At 39.4% G+C, this 20,107-nt stretch overlaps 1 protein-coding gene across 1 annotated transcript in view; it reads right to left on the reverse strand.

The window, feature by feature from the left end:
• Positions 1-335: 335 nt before the first annotated feature.
• The window catches only part of LOC122554423 (leptin receptor gene-related protein), a 33,018-nt gene continuing 13,246 nt past the window's right edge, over positions 336-20,107 (reverse strand). Inside the window, exons 2-4 of the mRNA XM_043699434.1 lie at positions 8,245-8,320; positions 6,476-6,662; positions 336-2,750 (exon numbers count right to left, since the gene is read on the reverse strand). Of these exons, the coding sequence (XP_043555369.1) occupies positions 2,634-2,750; positions 6,476-6,662; positions 8,245-8,320 (380 nt within the window). The 3' untranslated portion in view covers positions 336-2,633. The remainder of the gene's footprint in view (positions 2,751-6,475; positions 6,663-8,244; positions 8,321-20,107) is intronic.

The following is a 20,107-nucleotide window of genomic DNA, read 5'->3' on the forward strand; positions in this document are numbered from 1 at the left end:
CCTTTAAACTCTCAAAAGCCTCTCCTAAGAATTCTCATCTTTTCCATTTATACTATTTTGATCGTAATTCTGTATATTGATGTTTCTCCATGGCTCAGACAAACCAGCCTTCCTCCCGACAATTCATTTTGTCTGAGGGATTAGGGAAGTTAGAACTGGGTTAGCACATTTTGAGAATCTGGGTTTCAATATAATCCACATGAACGTCACACAACACTTATTTCTTTGCTATGAAAGCATTATAAGTTTGGAGTATCTGATATAGTACTGCAATGAGAAAATGTCTAATTTCTAACTATTAATTAGATGCACAAACAAACAAATAACAATGAAAGTCTGTGTTTACACTTTATTCACATACATTTAAATTGAATCATAAAACTATTTAGAAATAAACTACAGATAATCTAATTAATATAGATATACGATTAGTTTGTTAATTTACAATGTATACAGTGAAGTATTGAAAACTTACTGACAATAACATTCAGTAAACAGTTCACGTAAAAAAGTTTAAAAATTTGCAATGTTTGAAGTTTACCATATTCCCACAGTTAGAATAAATTTCAACCAAAGGAACAATATTTAACGACGCATCCTCTTCCCAAAAATCCTTTTTAAGAAAAAAAATTGTCAATATGCCAGTCTAGAATACTTTATATCAAATCACTGGGAAAGTTAATTAAACAGCTTTTTTTCTCCCAACGAAATGCGATATTTAGTAAAAGCAATCTGAAGGCAAGATATTGAATAGAGATCTGCCAACTATTTTATGCACGAATTTTAGGCTTGTTATTTTTATACAAGCCATAACCAAAAGCCATTACTTCAGGTGCACATAATTTCATTCCCAATGGGCATTAATATCTGGTAAAAGTTCAGTTTATAATTCAACTACCTCAGGAAAAAAAGGACTATTACTTAAGACATTAAACAAAAGTAATTGCACAATAATAGAAAATGTAACTTGTTTCAGAAGGTTTTATCCCAATTAATTTTGGTTGTTTTAAAAGGCAAGGCTAGAAATTACTGTTGGCAATATTAATACATGAAACAAAAAAATACATACTTTGACCACAGTTATTTTTATTAAACAGTCATTCAATGACGCCATTAAAATTACAGAGAAATATCATGCAAATATATTAAGCATTCATCTAACTCTCATCTTTGATAATTAGATGCATGTTATACCATGTTGTGTAACTGAGTGGTCAAAGCTTCCTCTTAAAAAGGACATTACTTAGTCTAGGCTACAAGTTATCAGGTCATTCTAGAAAACAAGCAAGCTAATGCGGTAACAGTTCAAGTGCCCACGTGATTTAAATGTAATTTTTCTGTTGTTCTATTTTAAAAGGCAAAGTTGAAACAAAAAGCACAGTAAATGTTATTCCATTTACCCAAATTGACAAACATATGGTAGCAATGTTTTGAGCAAATATGCAGAACTATAAGTCTTGTATTCAAAGTTGTGTCTATATGTAGTTCTTTGGGCTTGCTTAATGCTGAAATTAAACCATTTGTCAAGAGGACATATCAACCAAATGCAGAATCAAATATCATCTATAATTCACTGCCAAATTATCACCTTTTGCAAGAGGTTCATAATGCAAAGTGTCCATTTTCATAATTCCTTCACATAAATTTCAGATGCTTGAATTAAGTACATTCTTAGAAAAGATGGTTTAATTTAATGTAGATATATAGCCAAAATGATAAAGACTCAGTAAAATAATTCCCTCTTCAAAATTGGAGTCAGTATGAGAAAGGATAGGACATTTTGTTAATACAATAGCAAAATGTCCAGTAGTACTTTTTTTAGTGCTTCAATTTCTGAACATACAAAGCCCTTTGCCAAGTGCATAACCGATAAAGAAACATTTCCTGGGGATTGAAAATGCACTGCATTTTGTTTTCTAATACAATCCGGTTTTTAAAGTATTAGAATTTTTCCACAAGCATTCAAATGGTAGAGACTGGAGCTTCTAAAGGAGTGAGTAGGAGCATTCTATTCATTGGAAATTATGCATATTGCCTCATAAGGTGCATTGAAAAAGCTTTAACACCAGGATGTGTGTTAAGATTAAAAGGTGTATCCCTGAAAAGGTGTTGCCAAGTCAACACTGGTCAATGGGTGTTCCTTTACCTAAAAGAGGGGCATCCCAGGGCGGGCTAATCCAATAAATTCCAAGCCTTTACAACAGCATGCATGCAACATTGATCACATGTCATAACCCAAAGTAAATTATAATTTTAAAAATGGAATTGAAACAGGCAAAGATTTATGGACAACTTTCTCCTCCAAATTATAATGTTATAATAAATACAAAAAATAAAATGTTGTGGAGTTGTGTGATCACACACCATGTGAGTAATTTCGTTCACTGGACTGTACAAGCAATTATTTGCATACTCCCATTTCCAAGTAAAATTGCCATTTTGGAGAGGAGACGGCTTGGCAAAGCCCCAGGTAATGAAATCTTTAAAATACAGTCACGAACCTTGCTTCTTAATGTTTACAGCAAACGAAACATTGAAAATAGTGTCATATACTGCACTTTAAGCTTGGAGTTTTAATAATACAATTCAGTTTCAATGCCAAAGGGTCATCAAATTTACTTTTCATCACAATACTACCACTGTTCCCAGCTAAAGTCATCACCTCTACCAAATACTAAGAAAAAGCCCAAAATGGTGAGGAAGATTACTGCATTGCCTGCCAGCACAAGTCCACAAGCTCCCCACTGGATCTGAAACATGAAACAGAGATTAAAAATCTCAACATGGTGGTCTGACAAAAATTGTTACATTATTTGCCCCCCTCTACAACAGGACCATTTAATACGACTAGAAAGTATTTTGTATGCTGCCTGAAATGTTATCATTATATTCTGGATGGGTTATATTCTCTTGTAAGCCCCCCAAGGGTTTTCCATAATGAAGGAAACAAGTCCAATGCTCAAAACGTCACAAGTTCTAAGAGTATATAATGTGCAAGGGAAATTTAAAAAAACAAATTAAGGGAACATAAAAAAAGGACAAGATTGATTAATGTCAGGAAAATTAAGTAAAATCTAAAATTATTTCACAAGTAAATGAAGGATAAAGAATAACTATGGAAAAACGTGTGGTGGTGGGGGGGGGGCATCTCATTAAGGACCTCAGTGGGTAGGGTTGTAAACGAATACTTGTGCTGATGTTGACTAATGAGAAGGATGATGTAGGTATAGAAATCAGGGAGAAGGACCATGATATACATTAAGAAATTAACACAGAGGAAATACTGAGTGGTCAGAAAGGTTTAAAGTAGATAAATCTCTGGTGCCAGATGAAACATCTCCAGGTTATTGAGTGACATAGGGAGGAAATAGCTGGCTTGAGGCAATTCCTTTCTAGTCCCAGGAGAAATGCCAGAGGATTGGAAGACAGCCAATGTGATATCAATATTTAGGAAGGGTGCAAAAGGAAACTACAGGCCATTCAGTCTAACCTCAGTCATGAGGAAACTATTGGAAGCAATTCTGAGAGTCAGAATTTGAGATTGACCAAGAACAGTCGGCACAAATCCATTAAGGGGAGGTTATGTTTGACCAACATGATTGAATCTTTCAAAGTAGTATCAGGTGTGTGGATGAGGGCAATGCATTCGACAGAGTCTATTTGGACTTCAGCAAGACTTTTGACAAAGTCCCACATAAGACACTAGTAGTGAGCCGAAGGGCCAAGGGAATCCAAGGAAACGTGACTAATTTGATCCAGAATTGGTTGAGTGACAAGAAACAAAGTGATGGTCAAGAAGAGTTTTTGTAACTGGAAACTTGTGTCCAGTGGAATGCTGTGGGGATCATTGTTCAGGATCTTACTGTTTGTAGTATATATAAATGATTTAGGCATGAGTATAAGAGGGCTAGTCAGTAAGCTCACAGATGATACCAAAATCGGTCGGATGCTAAACATTGAGGGTAGCCTTTGATTACAGGAAAATATAGACAGACTAGTCAGTGGCAAATTGAATTCAATCTTGAATAAATGAGGTGATACACTTTGGTAAGACAAACAAGATGAGGGAATACATGATGAGTTACAGGATGTTGGAATACACAGAGTCAGGGCGACATTGGTTTGCATCCAGTCCCTTAAAATACCAAGGCAGGTAGATAAAGTGGGAAAAACTTTAGACTTGCCTTTACTACCTGAGGGATAGCGTTTAAGAGCAGGGAGGTTATGGTGAAAAAAAAATTAATTAAACCACAGTTAGAGTATTGTGTGCAGTTTGAATCCATTTCATAGGACGGATGTAATTGCACAGGCGAGTGTGAACAGAAGGTTTATCAGGATGTTGCCTGGGCTGGACAGTTTTAGTTATGAAGAGAAACTAAATAGATTGGGATATTGCCCTTGGAGCTGAGACGACTGAAGGGACACCTGATTGAGATATATAAAAGTTATAAGGGGCTTATACAAGAAGAAACAATTCCCTATAAGGGAGGGTTCAATGACCAGGGCACATAGGTTTGAGGCAAGGAGGAAGAGGTTTTTAAGGGGATAAGGGAAAAAAAATCACACAGAGGATAATGGAAATCTGGAATTTATAGTCTGTAAAGGGTGATAGAAGCAGACACTGCCATAACATCCAAGTAGTAATTAGATGTCCACTTGCAATGCCAAGGCATACAAGGCGATGGGCCAAGTGATGGAAAATAGTCAGGAGTTTTTTTTTTAAGATTAGATTCCCTACAGTGTGGAAACAGGCCCTATGGTCCAACCAGTCCACACTGACCCTCCGAAAAGTATCCTACCCAGACCCATTTCCCTCTGACTAACACACCTAACACTATGGGCAATTTAGCATGGCCAATTCACCTGGCCTGCACATTTTTGGACTGTGGGAGGAAACCGGAACACCCAGAGGAAACCCACGCAGACATGGGAAGAATGTGCAAACTCCACAGACAGTCGCCCAAGGCTGGAATTTGTATTATCCAGATGACAATCTTTAGATCCAAAGGAAGGAATACATTGTTGGATAGTGACAATTTGCATAATTATCATTTAGATTATAGTACATAATAATGCAAACATTTGATACATAGCAAAAACAGAAAGTGTTAGAATAATTCAGCAATCTGGCAACATCGAGGCATAGATAGGATAGCCAGAGATTTTTTCCCTCCAGGGCAGAAATGGCTATCACAAGGGGACATAATTTTAAGGTGATTGGAGGAAGGTTTAGGGGAGATGTCAGAGGTAGATTCGTTACACAGAGTGGTGGGTGCATGGAATGCACTGCCAGTAGTGGTAGTACAGTCAGATACATTAGGGGTATTTAAGCCACTCTTGGATAGGCACATAGATGATAGTAAAATGAAGGGTATGCAGGTTAGTGCGATCTTAGAATGGAATAAAAGGTCAGCACAACATCGAGGGCCGAAGGCCCTGTACTGTGCTATGATCTGTGGAAAGAGAAAATTTACATTTCAAGTTCAATGATTTTTCAGTTAGCTCTAAGGCATCTTCCCTCTTCAGTGGTATAATGTTCTCCTTGATCATTAGTCATCCCTCCTCCCCTTCCTTCCTGAACACCTTGTATCCAGAAATATTCAGAACCTAATCTGGTCCTTGTTTGACTCAGACTTTCAATGTCATCACATCATCAAATTCCCATGCAGTTCATCAAACTCACATCTACAGTGGACCAGGTGTCTCAAGTTTGTAAAGAGCTGCAAACAATTAATCTCTCAGCCAGAGAAATGATTAATCATTTGGAGAAAGAGAATTAATTTGATGTCAGAGATGCACAGCACAGAAACAGACCCTTCAATCCAACTCTTCCATGCCAACTAGATATCCCAACCCAATCTAGTCCCACCTGTCAACATCTGGCCCATATCCCTCCAAACCCTTCTTATTCATATACCCAACCAGATGCCTCTTAAATGTTGCAATTGTACCAGCCTCCACCACATCCTCTGGCAGCTCATTCCATACACGTAGCACCCCCTGCGTGAAAAAGTTGCCCCTTAGGTCCCTTTTATATCTTTCTCCTCTCACCCGAAACCTATGCCCTCTAGTTCTGGACTTCCTCAGCCTAGGGAAAAGACTTTGCCTATTTACCCTATCCGAGCCCCTCATAATTTTGTAAACCTCTATGAGGTCACCCTTCAGCCTCCGATGCTCCACGGAAAACAGCCCCAGCCTGTTCAGCCTCTCCCTATAGCTCAAATCCTCCAACCCTGGCAACATCCTTGTAAATTTTAGACAACTAGTTATTGGAATACCCTCCATCTTGTTGTTTTTCATCAACTGTCTACATTTTTATGATAGAAAGAGTCTGTAAATCATTAAATTCTATTTTCACAATTGAAAAAAATTAACACCCAGAGTATTCTACTTTGGACATGGAAAAAACCCACTAGTAAGTCATAAAACAAAATAAGGTGACAAATGGTGGTAAGGTGTTGGACTAAAAACTTACCACTGCAACTCGAGCAAGAATTATTGGGAGCCCAAAGGCAGAAACAACAATCCCTGTAGTGAAGAAGTATGCAAGTTCACGACAGGCACTGCTTGCTGCATCAGAGTCATCGCCCAATCTTCGTGCAATAAAACTTGGAATGGGCGACAGGAAGTAAAAGATCAGCACAAACAATGGCCAGTATACACTGTGGCGGGATTGAAAATGAAAGAAAACATAATTAAAATGGCAAGATGATTACTAAAGGCCTTATTACAAATGCCAATAGAACAAACATTTGTATATCTCTGATGAAGGCAGGACTTGATATTGTCCCACAGCCATTTCAGATAAATATCAACAAAACAAACTCCATAATCTTTTATCAGAGGAACCCAAGTTAATAGCTACAATTTAAACAACATTGCAAGACAGTATAAAAGATAAAGCAATTAAGCAAGAAGTTCTGGATTGAAAACCTGCAGACAGTAGGAAAAAGGTAAAAGAAAGTTGGAGCACTGAAATAAATTCTTATTTTGCATGCAAGCATGTAAAAGTATTAACAAGAAATTCTGGTAATGGTAATGTTTCACCTTCCAAGCATCTGTTTATTTAAGAGTAAACTTCCTCTACATCCCTCTAGAATTCAAACTCCCTCACAGAAATCTCTTGGGTAACATTGCTTCCAATGTTCTGACAACCCAACAGTTGTTTTTCTTTGGATTGAAAAGGGAGGTCATGAAACTATAAACTCAAAAATGGAAAGGGAGGCTGTAGCAGAACAATGGAGAGAGATGCAGGACTACGGAACAGAGTGGAATGCAAATGGGAACAAACAGGAGACAGCATAAGAATTCACCAATAATGGAGAAAGCAAGGTAGAGCGTAATAGGAAGTATAAACTGATCATGGATGAATGCAATAGTTAGGAAGGTCCTGAAATGGCAGTTTGGGCTCCATTTTTTACAAAACTGCTACACCTTGACTACACTCACCTGCCCCCACAAACCCCAAATATTGTTAACTCCCAGTAGTCCATTAGTCCCCCAGACTCCAATCCCCTTTAATGCTCCCAGCTCTCAAATCTCCCCACTCCTACCACTAGTCCTGTTGGGAGCTAGTTTGTCTGCCAAACATTGTAGATATCGGAGTTTTTGCAGTGTTCTTCAACCCCAACATTGGTCAAAATCTTTAATCAGTCTTCCCAAGGTCTAACACACATCTTCCATTATCTCAGCCATTGACCTGATCTTAGAATTTCCCCATCAAGGTTCCCACACTTGGACTATCATACTGGTGCTGCTTGTCTCCAAGGCATCTATCTCACTGCAATCAGAATGCAGGCTTTTTTTCCCCACAGGACTGCTCCTCTTTTCCCCTGTAATAAGGGAAAAAAAAATCTCCCTAATACTATGACTTAACATTGAGAAATGTTCACTAACTAGTAAATAGGAATCACTACCTCTTTTTTCCCCTTCTGTTGCCTAAACTCTGGTCAGAGACTTGCATCATTGATTGTCAGCACTACGCACATCTAAGCAGGAAACTGCATATTATCAGAATGTTTTCAAGGGTTTAGAAAATAGACATTAACTTTATGAGGAGAGCTTTATTTTCCCTACCTATACGTGAAGCCAGAGAAGCAAAGTAGCAGAGTGATAAATCATCAAGTAGTATTATGGCTAGAAATAAAAAGCACTGAACTATTTTCAAAGACCTGCCCATTCAGTGCAGTAAATATCAAGATTTTCTTGAACAAACTGATTTTTACCCATTAAAAACAACCTTACCCATACTGTTCAAGGGCACAGCCTAACATGAGGAAGGTTAGACCTATGGCACCACTGAAAGATAAGCCAACCAGAGCTGCAATAAAAATGAGAAAAAAAAACAAATTACGTTAGTGTTGACCAGTATACTATGAGAAATATTTTAGCTCCAATAATGGGGCTGAGTTATATCATTCCTTGTGCTTAACAAAATCAAGTAGTTTGTTGTCAAGACTATTAATTGTTCTTTCAATTTTCATTTCTCTTCATTAGTTTTCAATATCTCATTTTATTAAAAGCACAATAGTTTCCTTCTTTTTCTGTTTCTCCTGCTCCTCCTCCCTATACTGAAATAGAGGGCAATGAATTATCTTCTTTCCTAACTCATTTTTTCTCAGCTTCTTAAAACTGTGGAATTCCATAGCAAGGGGTTTATTGAAGGCTATAAACCTTTTCCAATTCATGTTAGCAACAATCAACTTTTTTGATTTCCTTGCTTTTTTAAATCTTCACAGAAACTTGGTCTTTCTCCAAGTTACACCGTGTAACGGTTTTGCCATTGACCATTTTTATAATGTTATTTGATTTAGTTTCTATTTTAACTGCATTAGCAATATTCCACAGCAGGTGTCTTCTGTCAATCTGTATTTGAAGTAGTTATCACATTCCAATTGGTCCACAGGAAACTGGTTGCCTATCTTTCCACGGAGTTATTAATGTAAACTCCATGTCATCTCTGCCATTCAGACTGTTCCTCAGAAATAAAGTTTCATAATTGGGGAGATCTTCTGATTCCTAACCATCTCAAACTGACTGACCTGAAGTGACTAGGTCTCTCAGTATGTCAGTAGACTGACTTGTTCGGTTTTGCCCTTCATTGAAGATACCTAAACTCCATGCTTCTCATGTCCAGCCATCGGGGTAACTCGCAAATCAACCAGAGTCAGAATCAATCTCTGTCCCTTCACCAAATTCGCAATGTCAAAACTGCTTGCAACATCTCTCTTGCATCAGCTAATTCAGGTTTGAAGTCGAAGTTTGATGCAGTGGTAGCACTCATGCTTGTGTTCAAAGGCTGTGATTCCAAGCTCCCTTCAGAACATGAGCGTAAAATCTAAGTGAATACTTCAGTACAGCACTAAGGAAAATTAGCATTGTTCAATGGAAAAATGCAAGATAATCTGATCATTAAGTGTGCTGTGAAGGTTTGATTATATACGTCAACTTCATTTAAGAACCACAGAAATATTCAGAACAAAGTCATTTGGCCCATCATACTTATGCTGGCTCTTGATTCATATCACTGGATACCTCCACCAACTGAGATTCTCTCCATAGAATTCCTGAAAATTTAAAGAGACTCAGCATGCACAAGCATTTAATAGGGAAGATACCATAGTGCTTCCTGATTTCACTCGAATGGTCGAGCTCTTAGTTTAAAATTGCTCCTCTTTGTTCTGCAATTCCTCACCCAAGGAAATGGGGTTTGTCTGTATTTACAGTATCAAATCCTTCAGTCATTTCAAGCACGTCAATCAGATCACTCTTTCTTGGACTACACCTCATATTTGCCCACATCGAAAGTCTTTTGCCACAATTGTACCTGATCTTTCAGATGAAACATTAAACAGAGCTCCATTCTGACTGCTCAGATGGTTGGAATGGATATAACAGAATCTGAAGAATAGGAAGCTGTCCCTACACTCAAGTAAAAATGACAAAACAGATTCAGTGTTTATTACCCAAATTTTGGATGTTTGCTGCTGAACAAGAACCTTCCTCAATGGGGCAATTCATTAAGCACATTGGGCAAGTCTGAAGACCAGAAAGAAACGACAGAGGAACCTCCATTATCTGAGCAAACATAGGCAGGGAGTATTTTGGCAGATAATCGAATGTTCAGATGATTGAATGCCAGTTAACACAGTTTCGCCAAGCATCGGGACCTTGCGATCTTCTGGGTTAATCCAAAATTCGGATAATCAAGTGCCAGATAATTGAGGTTCCCCTGTACTGCAATGCCATTCTTTTTAAAAATCCTTATAAGCCCAATATGTAGACACTCATTAATCCGTATGACTTGGTCCTGCACTGAGCTGTGTACATTCTGACTGAAAAATATAGGACCCACAACTCCCAAAAACTGTTTGAAAACAAAGTGCTGGAGAAACTCAGTAGGTCTGGCAGCATCTGAGGAGCGAGAACCAGTTAACATTTCAAGTCCAAACCATACTGTAGGGATTCAATGACTCTGAGTCTTCATCAGAACTAAACACTGCGTTGTTATATGATGGTTTCTGCTGAAAAGTGGACATTAAAACAAGGACTGGATGAATGCACTGTTCAACAAAATATGAACAGTCTCTGGGAGATAGAATATTCACTTTGGGCACAATTGCAACCTAGGTGTGATAACAGCTCTTCTCAGAAAAACCGCTCACCCCGGATTCTGGTCAAATTCATTTGCATTTCACTGAAGGTAACTGTTACGATGAACCAGAACAAAGTAGGGGTGTCTAACTCATCATTTGTGAATAACCTAATTTAAATACCTAAAATAACAACGTAAAACGCAAAGTAATCAGATTATGAGTAAATTAAAGGAAAATTCAAATACCATTTTACAGGCCAATAGCTATTTTACGGAACCCGGCCAAAAATCCAGTTTAATCTTTGGAGCCTCCTCAAATGGCTGAAGTGGGAACACCTAGAGGAGATGGTGACATAGTGGTTATGTCACAGAATAGTAATCCAGAGCTATTGCTAATGCTCATGTAATTTTAATTCAGGGAATGAAACCTGTAATATCAAACTTATTTTATGGTAACCATGACTATGATCATTGGAGGAGGTCCAACAAGATCAGGCGCCCTGGTGTACCTGTCACCAAGTAAGAATGCAGGTGTAGCATTCGATATTTTGACCTTCACAGCAAGAGGATTCGAGTACATGAGCAGGTATGCCTTACTGCAATTGTACACAGTCTTGGTGAGACAACACCTGGAGTATTGTGTGCAGTTTTGGTCTCCTTATTTGAGGAAGAATGTTCTAAAGGTTTACCAGACTGATTTCTGGGATGGCAGGACTAATGTGAAGAGAGACTAGATTGGTTAGGACTATATACATTGGAATTTGAATGAATGAGAGGAGATCTCAGAAACTTGTAAAATTCTAACAAAACTTGACGGGTAAATGCAGGATTTTTTCCAATGACTGGGGAGTTCAGCACCAGGGACCAAGGATATGAAGTAGACCATTTAGGATTGAGGAGAAATTTCTTCAACGAAAGAACGGCGAATCTATATAATTCTCTGGTGTAGAAAGCAATTGAAGCCAAAACAGTGAATGTTTTCAAGAAGGAGTTGATATAGTTCTTCGGGCTAAAGAAATCGAAGGAAGACATCAGGACCAGGTCAGAGTTGGAAGATCCGCCATGATCATACTGAATGGCAGAGGATACTCAAAGGGGTAAATGGCATAGTCTATTCACAGCTTCTATGCTTCTCACAATGATAAAAGCAGCACCTTGCATTTATTATAGCATCTTTAACATAACAAAATGTCCCATTCTGTGATAAGAAGTTACATAAGGGGAGATTATTCGACATGGCCAAAAATGTGGTCACAGAAATATAGCTGAAGGACTATCTTTAAGGGGAAAGCGACAAAGTTTTAACAAAGGAATTCGCGAGCTTTTAGCTCCTCAATAGTTTAAAGTGTGGCCACCAATGATGAAATTATTAAATCAGGGATGCACAAGAGGGTAAAAATAGAGTGTAATAGGGTGACTTGGGGCAAATAGGGATATGTACACTTGAGCTTTGTGTGCTGTTGAAGCTATAGAGGTTGGAAGCAAGGATATCAAGGCCTTGATGAGGAATACAGCAACATCGGCATAAGGTAGAGACAGGCACTGTTGGCGGAGGTGGAAAGACAGTTTTAACAAAGCCACAGATAGGCTATATTATTTCTATATGTGCCGTGGTTTGTTTTGTGGTCTACTTCTAAATCAACTCTTTAGAGACTAGTGCACAAAACCAAAGAAACTGGTTTTAAATGCAGGAATTTTAAATGCAAATTACATCCAATATTTTGCATTTTATCAAACTTAGGGAAACTAAAACGGATAAAGTGGGCGGCACGGTGGCACAGTGGTTAGCATTGCTGCCTCACAGCGCCAGAGACCCGGGTTCAGTTCTCGCCTCAGGCGACTGACTGTGTGGAGTTTGCACGTTCTCCCCCTGTCTGCGTGGGTTTCCTCCGGGTGCTCCGGTTTCCTCCCACAGTCCAAAGATGTGCAGGTCAGGTGAATTGGCCATGCTAAATTGTCCATAATGTTAGGTAAGGGGTAAATGTAGGGGTATGGGTGGGTTGCGCTTCGGCGGGTCGGTGTGGACTTGTTGGGCCGAAGGGTCTATTTCCACACTGTAATCTAATCTAATCAAATCTAAGTGTGAAATGCAGGAGGACCTCTGACAGTAGATCTAATGCTCAGCCAATAGATGAGACAGTAAAGAGAGCAGGTAAAGGAAACAGAGGAAAGCCAAAAAAATGCTACTCTCACAGACTGCACCTGTCATATATATTCGCTTCAAGAATTATAGTAATCTTAAGAAAATATGATTTTGGATGTTATCACACCAGCAGATTTCTCACAAACTGAATAACCACAGGTGGAAGAAAAAGCAATGGGGATTAACTGTGAACTGGACAAGAAACAGAAAGCAATTGTGCTTTACACCAAAGAGAACTTGTCTGAGCTTTCCTGGAGTGCTTCTTTAATATTATAAATATCAACAGATTTGAGCAAAGAGAAATATGGGTTTTGAAGAACTGTATGGAGAAAATACTGCAGTACCATCTAGTGTCCAAATGGCAATCAAGACACTGAACAGCTATTCGCAATGCTACCATTCACACCATCTCTAGACAGATCATTTCTTTGTTGTCCTGATATCGTTCCTTTCACCCTTGCACCATGAAACCTTTGTATTTAACCACTTCTACCACCTATCTTATCACAGACCATCCCTTTCACTAATATGGAAAAGTCAAATATTATAGGTTTCAAGTACGAAAGGAAGTACTTAGACTTGAAAAGTTAATTGTTTCTCTGTGTAGATGCTGCCAGATCTGCTGAGTATTTCCAGCATTTCTGTTTTTCTGACATAATCAAGAATTTTCCAAGTTTTAGACTCAATAGAAACTAAGTGCAGTGAAGCATAACAATTCATGAAAAAGCCTTTACCTTTCCAAACTTCTCTGGTACTGAAGAATTTGGGGTTTTTTTGCATTTCCACTTAAACATTTTTTTTTGGAAAAATAACAAGTCAAGCTTAAAAGAAATACTGGGGAAAGATTATTTGAATTGTTTGAAAAGTTCGTCTCATTAGTTTGCTCATTAAATAAATATTAAGACATATTAACATATGGCTTTATGACAAAGGGAGAGCCAAGACTTGGCAATGGACTTTCATGTTTGTGCCCAAACCCCAGAACCACTGAAGAGATGGTGGCCTCAAACAAAATAACTGCCAAACACATTTTTATGGTCTGTCTGGCAGCAATAAACAACAGTGCTGGAACATCAGTCGAATATGTCCACATGCCTCTTATTTAATGTTCCTCAAACTACATTTTTAAAACTCTACTGCAACCTTCCACCTTATATTCTCTAGCTTGCCAGAGGTGATGGAGACTTCTTAGTTGTTTTGGAATTTTTTTTATATAAAACTACATTTTATTAGCTTAACGCACTTCCTGAACATGGAAAAATCTACACATTTCTGATCAGTATTGTTTCTCCTTTTGTACTCAAGTGCATGAACTTAGTCATGTGTATTTTTTTTTAAAAAACATTCACCTTAATTAACATTTTAGAACTTTAGTTGGAGAAAATTATTGCAGAGAAAAGAAAACAAACATGCATTTATATAGCCTTTCACAACTCCAGGACATTCCAGAGTGATTGCAGCCTATGAATTTTTTTTAAAAAACATTGGTCACTGTAATGAGTGCAGATGCTAAATTACATGCACCAAGGTTCTTCAAACAGCAAGGCAATAAATACAGCATCGTTTGAAGGATATCTGCATACAGATCACTGAGCCACTATGCCACCCATTTCCACAATAGATCTGTAAAGAATCAAATTTTATTCTATTAGTATCAAAATGAAGTTTGGAAGAACATTGGAAGAGATGGGTACATGTGCTGCTTCTTTCATTCTACTTGTGCACTGACAGATGTGTGCACAAAGAGAATGAAATAAGCAGCACATGTACACGTCAATTTTGAATTGCAAAAGGACCCAAAATATATAGCTGTAAATCTTGTTCTTCCAAACTTCACTTTGATACTAATAGAATGATAAAATTTGATTCCTTGCAGATCTGTTGTGGAAATGGGCAGCATGGTGGTTCAGTGGTTATTACTGCTGCCTCACAGCGCCAGGGACCCGGGTTCGGTAGCCTTGGGCAGCTGTCTGTGTGGAATTTGCACATTCTCCCAGTGTCTGTGCTGGTTTCCTCCGGGCGCTCCGGTTTCCTTCCATAATCCATAGATGTGTCGGTTAGGTGAATCGGCCATGGCAAATTGTCCGTGGTGTTCAGCGATATGCATTACTCAGGGGTAAGTGTAGGGGAATGGGTCTGGGTGGGTTACTCTTCAGAAAGTCAGTGTGGACTTGCTGGGCCGAAGGGCGTGTTTCCACACTGCAGGGATTCTATGAAACCTGATTTGCTAAAGAGTCTCAAAAATTCAAATACAATGGCTTATGATGTAAGCAAATTAGGGGGGAGGCAATGGCTTAATGGTATTATTGATGACTATTAATACAGAAAGTCTATTAAGCTTTGCCAGACCCGGATGATGAAATTTGACTTCAACATAAACAATCTGGAATTAAGAATCTATTGATCACCGTGAAACCACAGTAAATTGTCAGAAAAGCCGATTTAGTTCACTAACGCCCCTCAGGGATGGAATCTTCACCTGGTTAGGCCTACATGTTATCCTGGAGCCACAGCAATGTGGTTGACTCTCAGGTGCCCTCTTTAATGGCCTAGCAAGCCCCTCAGTATTAGCCCCTACGAAGTCACAAAGAAATTAAACTGGACAGACTATCTGGCATTTACCTAGGCACTGGAAAAGACAACAGCAATAGCCCTGTCGACCCTGCCAAGTTCTCCTTACTTGAGATATTAAAAAGGTTAATTTGCTGTACTGACCTGCAAGAAATTGAATGCCCTGGGGTAAGGTGGTGTGTCTTTGTCTTATAGGTGGAATGTGGGACGTTTACACGGCTATTTCCTTGCCATTCAGGGATGATTTATATTTTTATCCAGAAATCAATAAGAACATTACGCTGGGAATTTGACTACTTCCCTACAGTTAGAAAAAACAATTTGCAACAGATTTGACCATTAAGGGATGATTTGCATTACATTGTTTCTGGAGGTGGGGTGGTCACTGCATTGTATCTTGAGTGGCATGTGACTATGAGGAGATGGCTGAGGGTTGTCTTGTGGGCATTACTAACTGAGATGGAAAGATTTTTGTATAGAGGAAAGACTATTTCCTTTGTTCAGAGAGACACCCCTGGACACTACTCGCAAGCATGGTGAAGAATGTTCAGGGTTTCTCCAAGGCTTGTACAGTATTTTGCTAATAAATTTGGTTGCTTGTTCACAGAAGTTGGTGTGTTGCAGTTGCATCAAGTGTGTAAGAATTTCAAGAGTAAAAGAACCTAACATACTAAATTTGGGGGTTAGTTCCAAAATTGGGAGAGCTGTCTCACAGACCAATCAAGCAACAGTCTAATGAAGTCATACTCAGAATCATATCTTACAGACAATGTTTCAGATACCACCATCACTGACTATGTCCTATTCTACAGGCAGGACAAACCCAGCAGAGGTGGCGGCACAGTGGTATGCAGTCTGGAGGGAGTTACCCTAAGAGTCCTCAACCTTGACTCCAGATCCCATGAAGACTCATGGATTCAGGTTAAACATGTGCAAGGAAACTTCCAACAGATCACTACATAACGTCCTTCCTCTGCCAATGAATCAGTACTCCTCCACGTTGAACGACACTTGGCGGAAGCACAGAGGGTGACAAGGGCACAATGTTGACTTTGGGTGAGGGATACTAATTTCCACACCAAGAACAACTCAGCAGCAGTGCCACTGATCAAGCTGGGTCTGCAGCAGGTGGCAAGGAACCAAGAGGAAAAAATATACTTGCCCTCATCCTTACCGATCTGCCAGCTGCAAATGCATCTGTCCATGACAGTATTGCTAACAGTGACCACTACGAAATCCTTGTGGAGATGAAGTCTTGTCTTCTCAGTCAAACGACTCTACATTGCATTGTGGGCATTATCACCATGCCATGTGGGACAGACTTTGAACAGATCTAGCAACTCAAGACTGGGCATCCATGAGGCACTATGAGCCACCAACAGTCGTAGAATTGTACTTCAACTCAATCTGCAACCTGAAGGCCTTTCATATCCCCATTACCATTAAGCCAGAGAATCAACCATGGTTCAATGGAGAGTGCAGGAGGGCACGTCAGCAGCAGCATTAAGCATATCTAAAAACTAGGTGTTGAGCTGATGAAGCTATTAACAGGATTAGTTGCAAATCAAAACAGAATAAAAAGCAACTTGCAGACAGAGCAAAGCAATCCCATAACCAATGGATCTAATTTAGATTCTGCAGTCTGCCAGGTCCAGTCATGAATGGTGGTAGACAATTAAACTCACTGGAGGAGGTGGCTCCACAAATATTCCCTATCCTCAATGATGGAAGAGCCTAGGACATCAGTGCAAAAGATAAGGCTGAAGCACGTGCAACAATCTTCTGCTAGAAGTGCAGAGTGCATGATCCATCTCAGCATTCTCCAGTGGACTCCAGCATAATAAATAAGTCTTCAGTCCATGCAATATCAACAAATGGTTGAAGGCACTGGATATTGGAAAGGCCATGGGCCCTGACAACATTCTGGCAATAGCACTGAAGACTTGTGCTGCAGAACATGCCGCTCCCCGAGCCAAGCTGTTCCAGTACAGTTACAACACTTGCATCTACTCAACAATGTGGAAAACTGCCCAGGAATATCGCGTGCACAAAAAGCATGACAAATCCAACTTGACCAATTACTGCCCCATCAGTCTACTCTCAATCAGTAAAGTGATGGAAGGTGTCATCAACAGTACTATCCAGCAGCACCAGCTCAGCAAGAACCTACTCAATACACCCAGTTTAAGTTCTACCAGGGTCACTCGGTTCCTGACCTCATTACAGCCTTGGTTCAAACATGGACAAAAAGATCTGAATTCCAGGGGGGAGTTTAAAACGACAGCCCTTGACACTAAGATTACAGATGACCTAATGTGTCATCAAGGTGCCCTAGCAAAACTGGAATCAATAGGTAGAAGGGGGAAAACTCTCAAGCTGGTTGGAGTCATACCTGACAGGTAGGAAGATGTGGCTGTTGGAGGGTAGTGCCCTCGGTCCAGCTATCTTCAGCTGCTTCATCAATAGCCTCCCCTCCATCAGAAAGTCAGGAGTGGGGACGTTTGCTGATGATTGCAAAGTGTTTGGCACCATTCGTGAGTCCTCAGATACTGAAGCAGTCCATGTCCAAATGCAACAAGGTCTGAACAATATCCAGGCTTGGGCCAAGTGGCAAGTTATATTCACACCAAACCAATGCCAGGCAATGACCATCTCCAATTAGAGGCAATCTAACCACTGCCTCTTGACATTCAATAGTGTTAACATCACGGAATGCTCCAAAATCAACATCCTAGGGATTAGCATTAATCAGAAAGTCTACTGGGCTCAACATAAAGTATCTACAAGAGCAGGTCAGAGGCTAGGAATACTGAAGTAACTAATCTCCTGACTCCACAAAACCCATTCACAACCTACAATATTTTCCACTTATCTGTCTGGGTGCAGCTCCGACCAAACTCAACAAACATATTGACTTGGACCCCATTTTCTCAGGTGGTGGTAAAAAACAGGAAATGATATGACCACAGAAAATGACATCACCAACTCAAAAAAAACATAAACACATAAATAAAAAGCAGGCCACTAACACCAGTGCTTCGCCAGAGGCTCTCTGATAACGTTACCTAGTATGGTGACGAAACATCTGAAAATGAACTTTCCAGCTCAGTGAGGAAATTTACATCCAGATCCTCAACCCGAGTTACAAATATTCTCAAAACTCATTAACATTCAAGAAGCTTGACACCATCCAGGACAAAGCAGCCTATTTGATGGATTGCCACAACTTTCACAAGCATCCACTCCCTCCACCACGGACGCTCAGTAGCAGCAGTGTGTACTGCAGAAATTCAAAAGATCCTCAGACAGCATGTTCCAAACCCACATCCACTTCCATCTAGAACAAAGAGCAGATAGATGGGAACACTACGATCTGCAGATTCTCCTCCGTGCCACTCACCATCCTTACTTGGAAATATATCACTGTTCCTTCACTGTCACTGTCAAAATCGTGGGATTCCTTCCCGATGTGCATTGCTACTCAACCTACAGCACATGGACTTCAGCAGTTCAAGGTGGCAGCTCAACGACAACCAGGGACAGGTAATAAATGCTGATAAGTCAGTGTTGCCGACATCAAACAAGCCAAGTTAAAAAGATTTTGGTAGGTCTGTTAAAAAGATCTGTATCTCGAAGTTTGCTTGGTAGCCCACCTGAAAACTTTACAGCTCCACCTTACACTTGATTTCTGGTATCAGCAATGGTAGAAATTATGATTTTGAACACAGTATGGATGTTGTTACCAACTTTCCCAAAATATAGGTCAAAACAGAACTATAAAAAATTAATGCAACAAGGAACAAATAGACCCATCTGGTTTACCTTAGTGTGTTGTTAAACCTGGAATTAAATGAGCAAATACAGATTAAGCAAGTATTTATGGTGTGCAGACAGGAAAGTGGAGGTAAGAAAACAAGTAGATCAATCATGATCTTATTGAATAGTAGAGCAGACTTGAAGGGCCATGTGGCCTACTCCTGTACCCTATGCTTTAACACACACATTTGCATGGCTCTCAGAGGAACAAGCAAAACATTTTTTTTAAAAAAGCATTCAGGGTCAGGGCGGCAACAGCAGGGGAAAATGGTATTCAGGTATCATTAGTCTGACATCAGGACCAAGGAAAACATTAGAAGTTCTTAAATAAAATGTAAGCAACTGACAACAATCAACACAGATGTACAAAAGGGGAGTCACGTGTGAATAATTTAAGAGTATTTAATCAATGAAAAGATATAAATAAAGGAGATAATGTAACTCATTTTTGGATTTTGATAAAGCTTTTAACACAATATTTCTGTGATAATTGGCCGTCATGTTACTATAACAGAAGGTGCCGAGGACTGGCTGAATTATGGCTAAGCCAGGAAAGGCAGGGTGTGTGCACATATAAAACTTTCTAGGTGAATGTTACAGATCACTACTGCAGCATTTTTGTCAAGGAATTGGAAGTGGATAAATGGAGCCTCATTTTAGTTTGCAAGTTATATCAGAAAAGACTGGTTAATATGGAGGAGAACGCACGTAGACTGGGAGAGTGAGCAGAAACTTGGCAAATGCTACTTCATGCAAATGTGTATGTTAAAGCATAGGAACATAGGATACAGGAGTAGACCACATAGCCTTTCAACTCTGCTCTACCATTCAATAAGATCATGGTTGATTTACTTGTAGTCTTACCTCCACTTTCCTGTCTGCACACCTTAACCCTTGACGCATTTGCCTATGAAAATTTTGTCATGAATATATTTAATGATCCAGCCTCCACTATCACTGGAGAAGAAAATTTGAGAGAAAAA

The sequence above is a fragment of the Chiloscyllium plagiosum genome, chromosome 11 (genome assembly GCF_004010195.1).
Source record: "Chiloscyllium plagiosum isolate BGI_BamShark_2017 chromosome 11, ASM401019v2, whole genome shotgun sequence".
Taxonomy (NCBI): Eukaryota; Metazoa; Chordata; class Chondrichthyes; order Orectolobiformes; family Hemiscylliidae; genus Chiloscyllium; species Chiloscyllium plagiosum.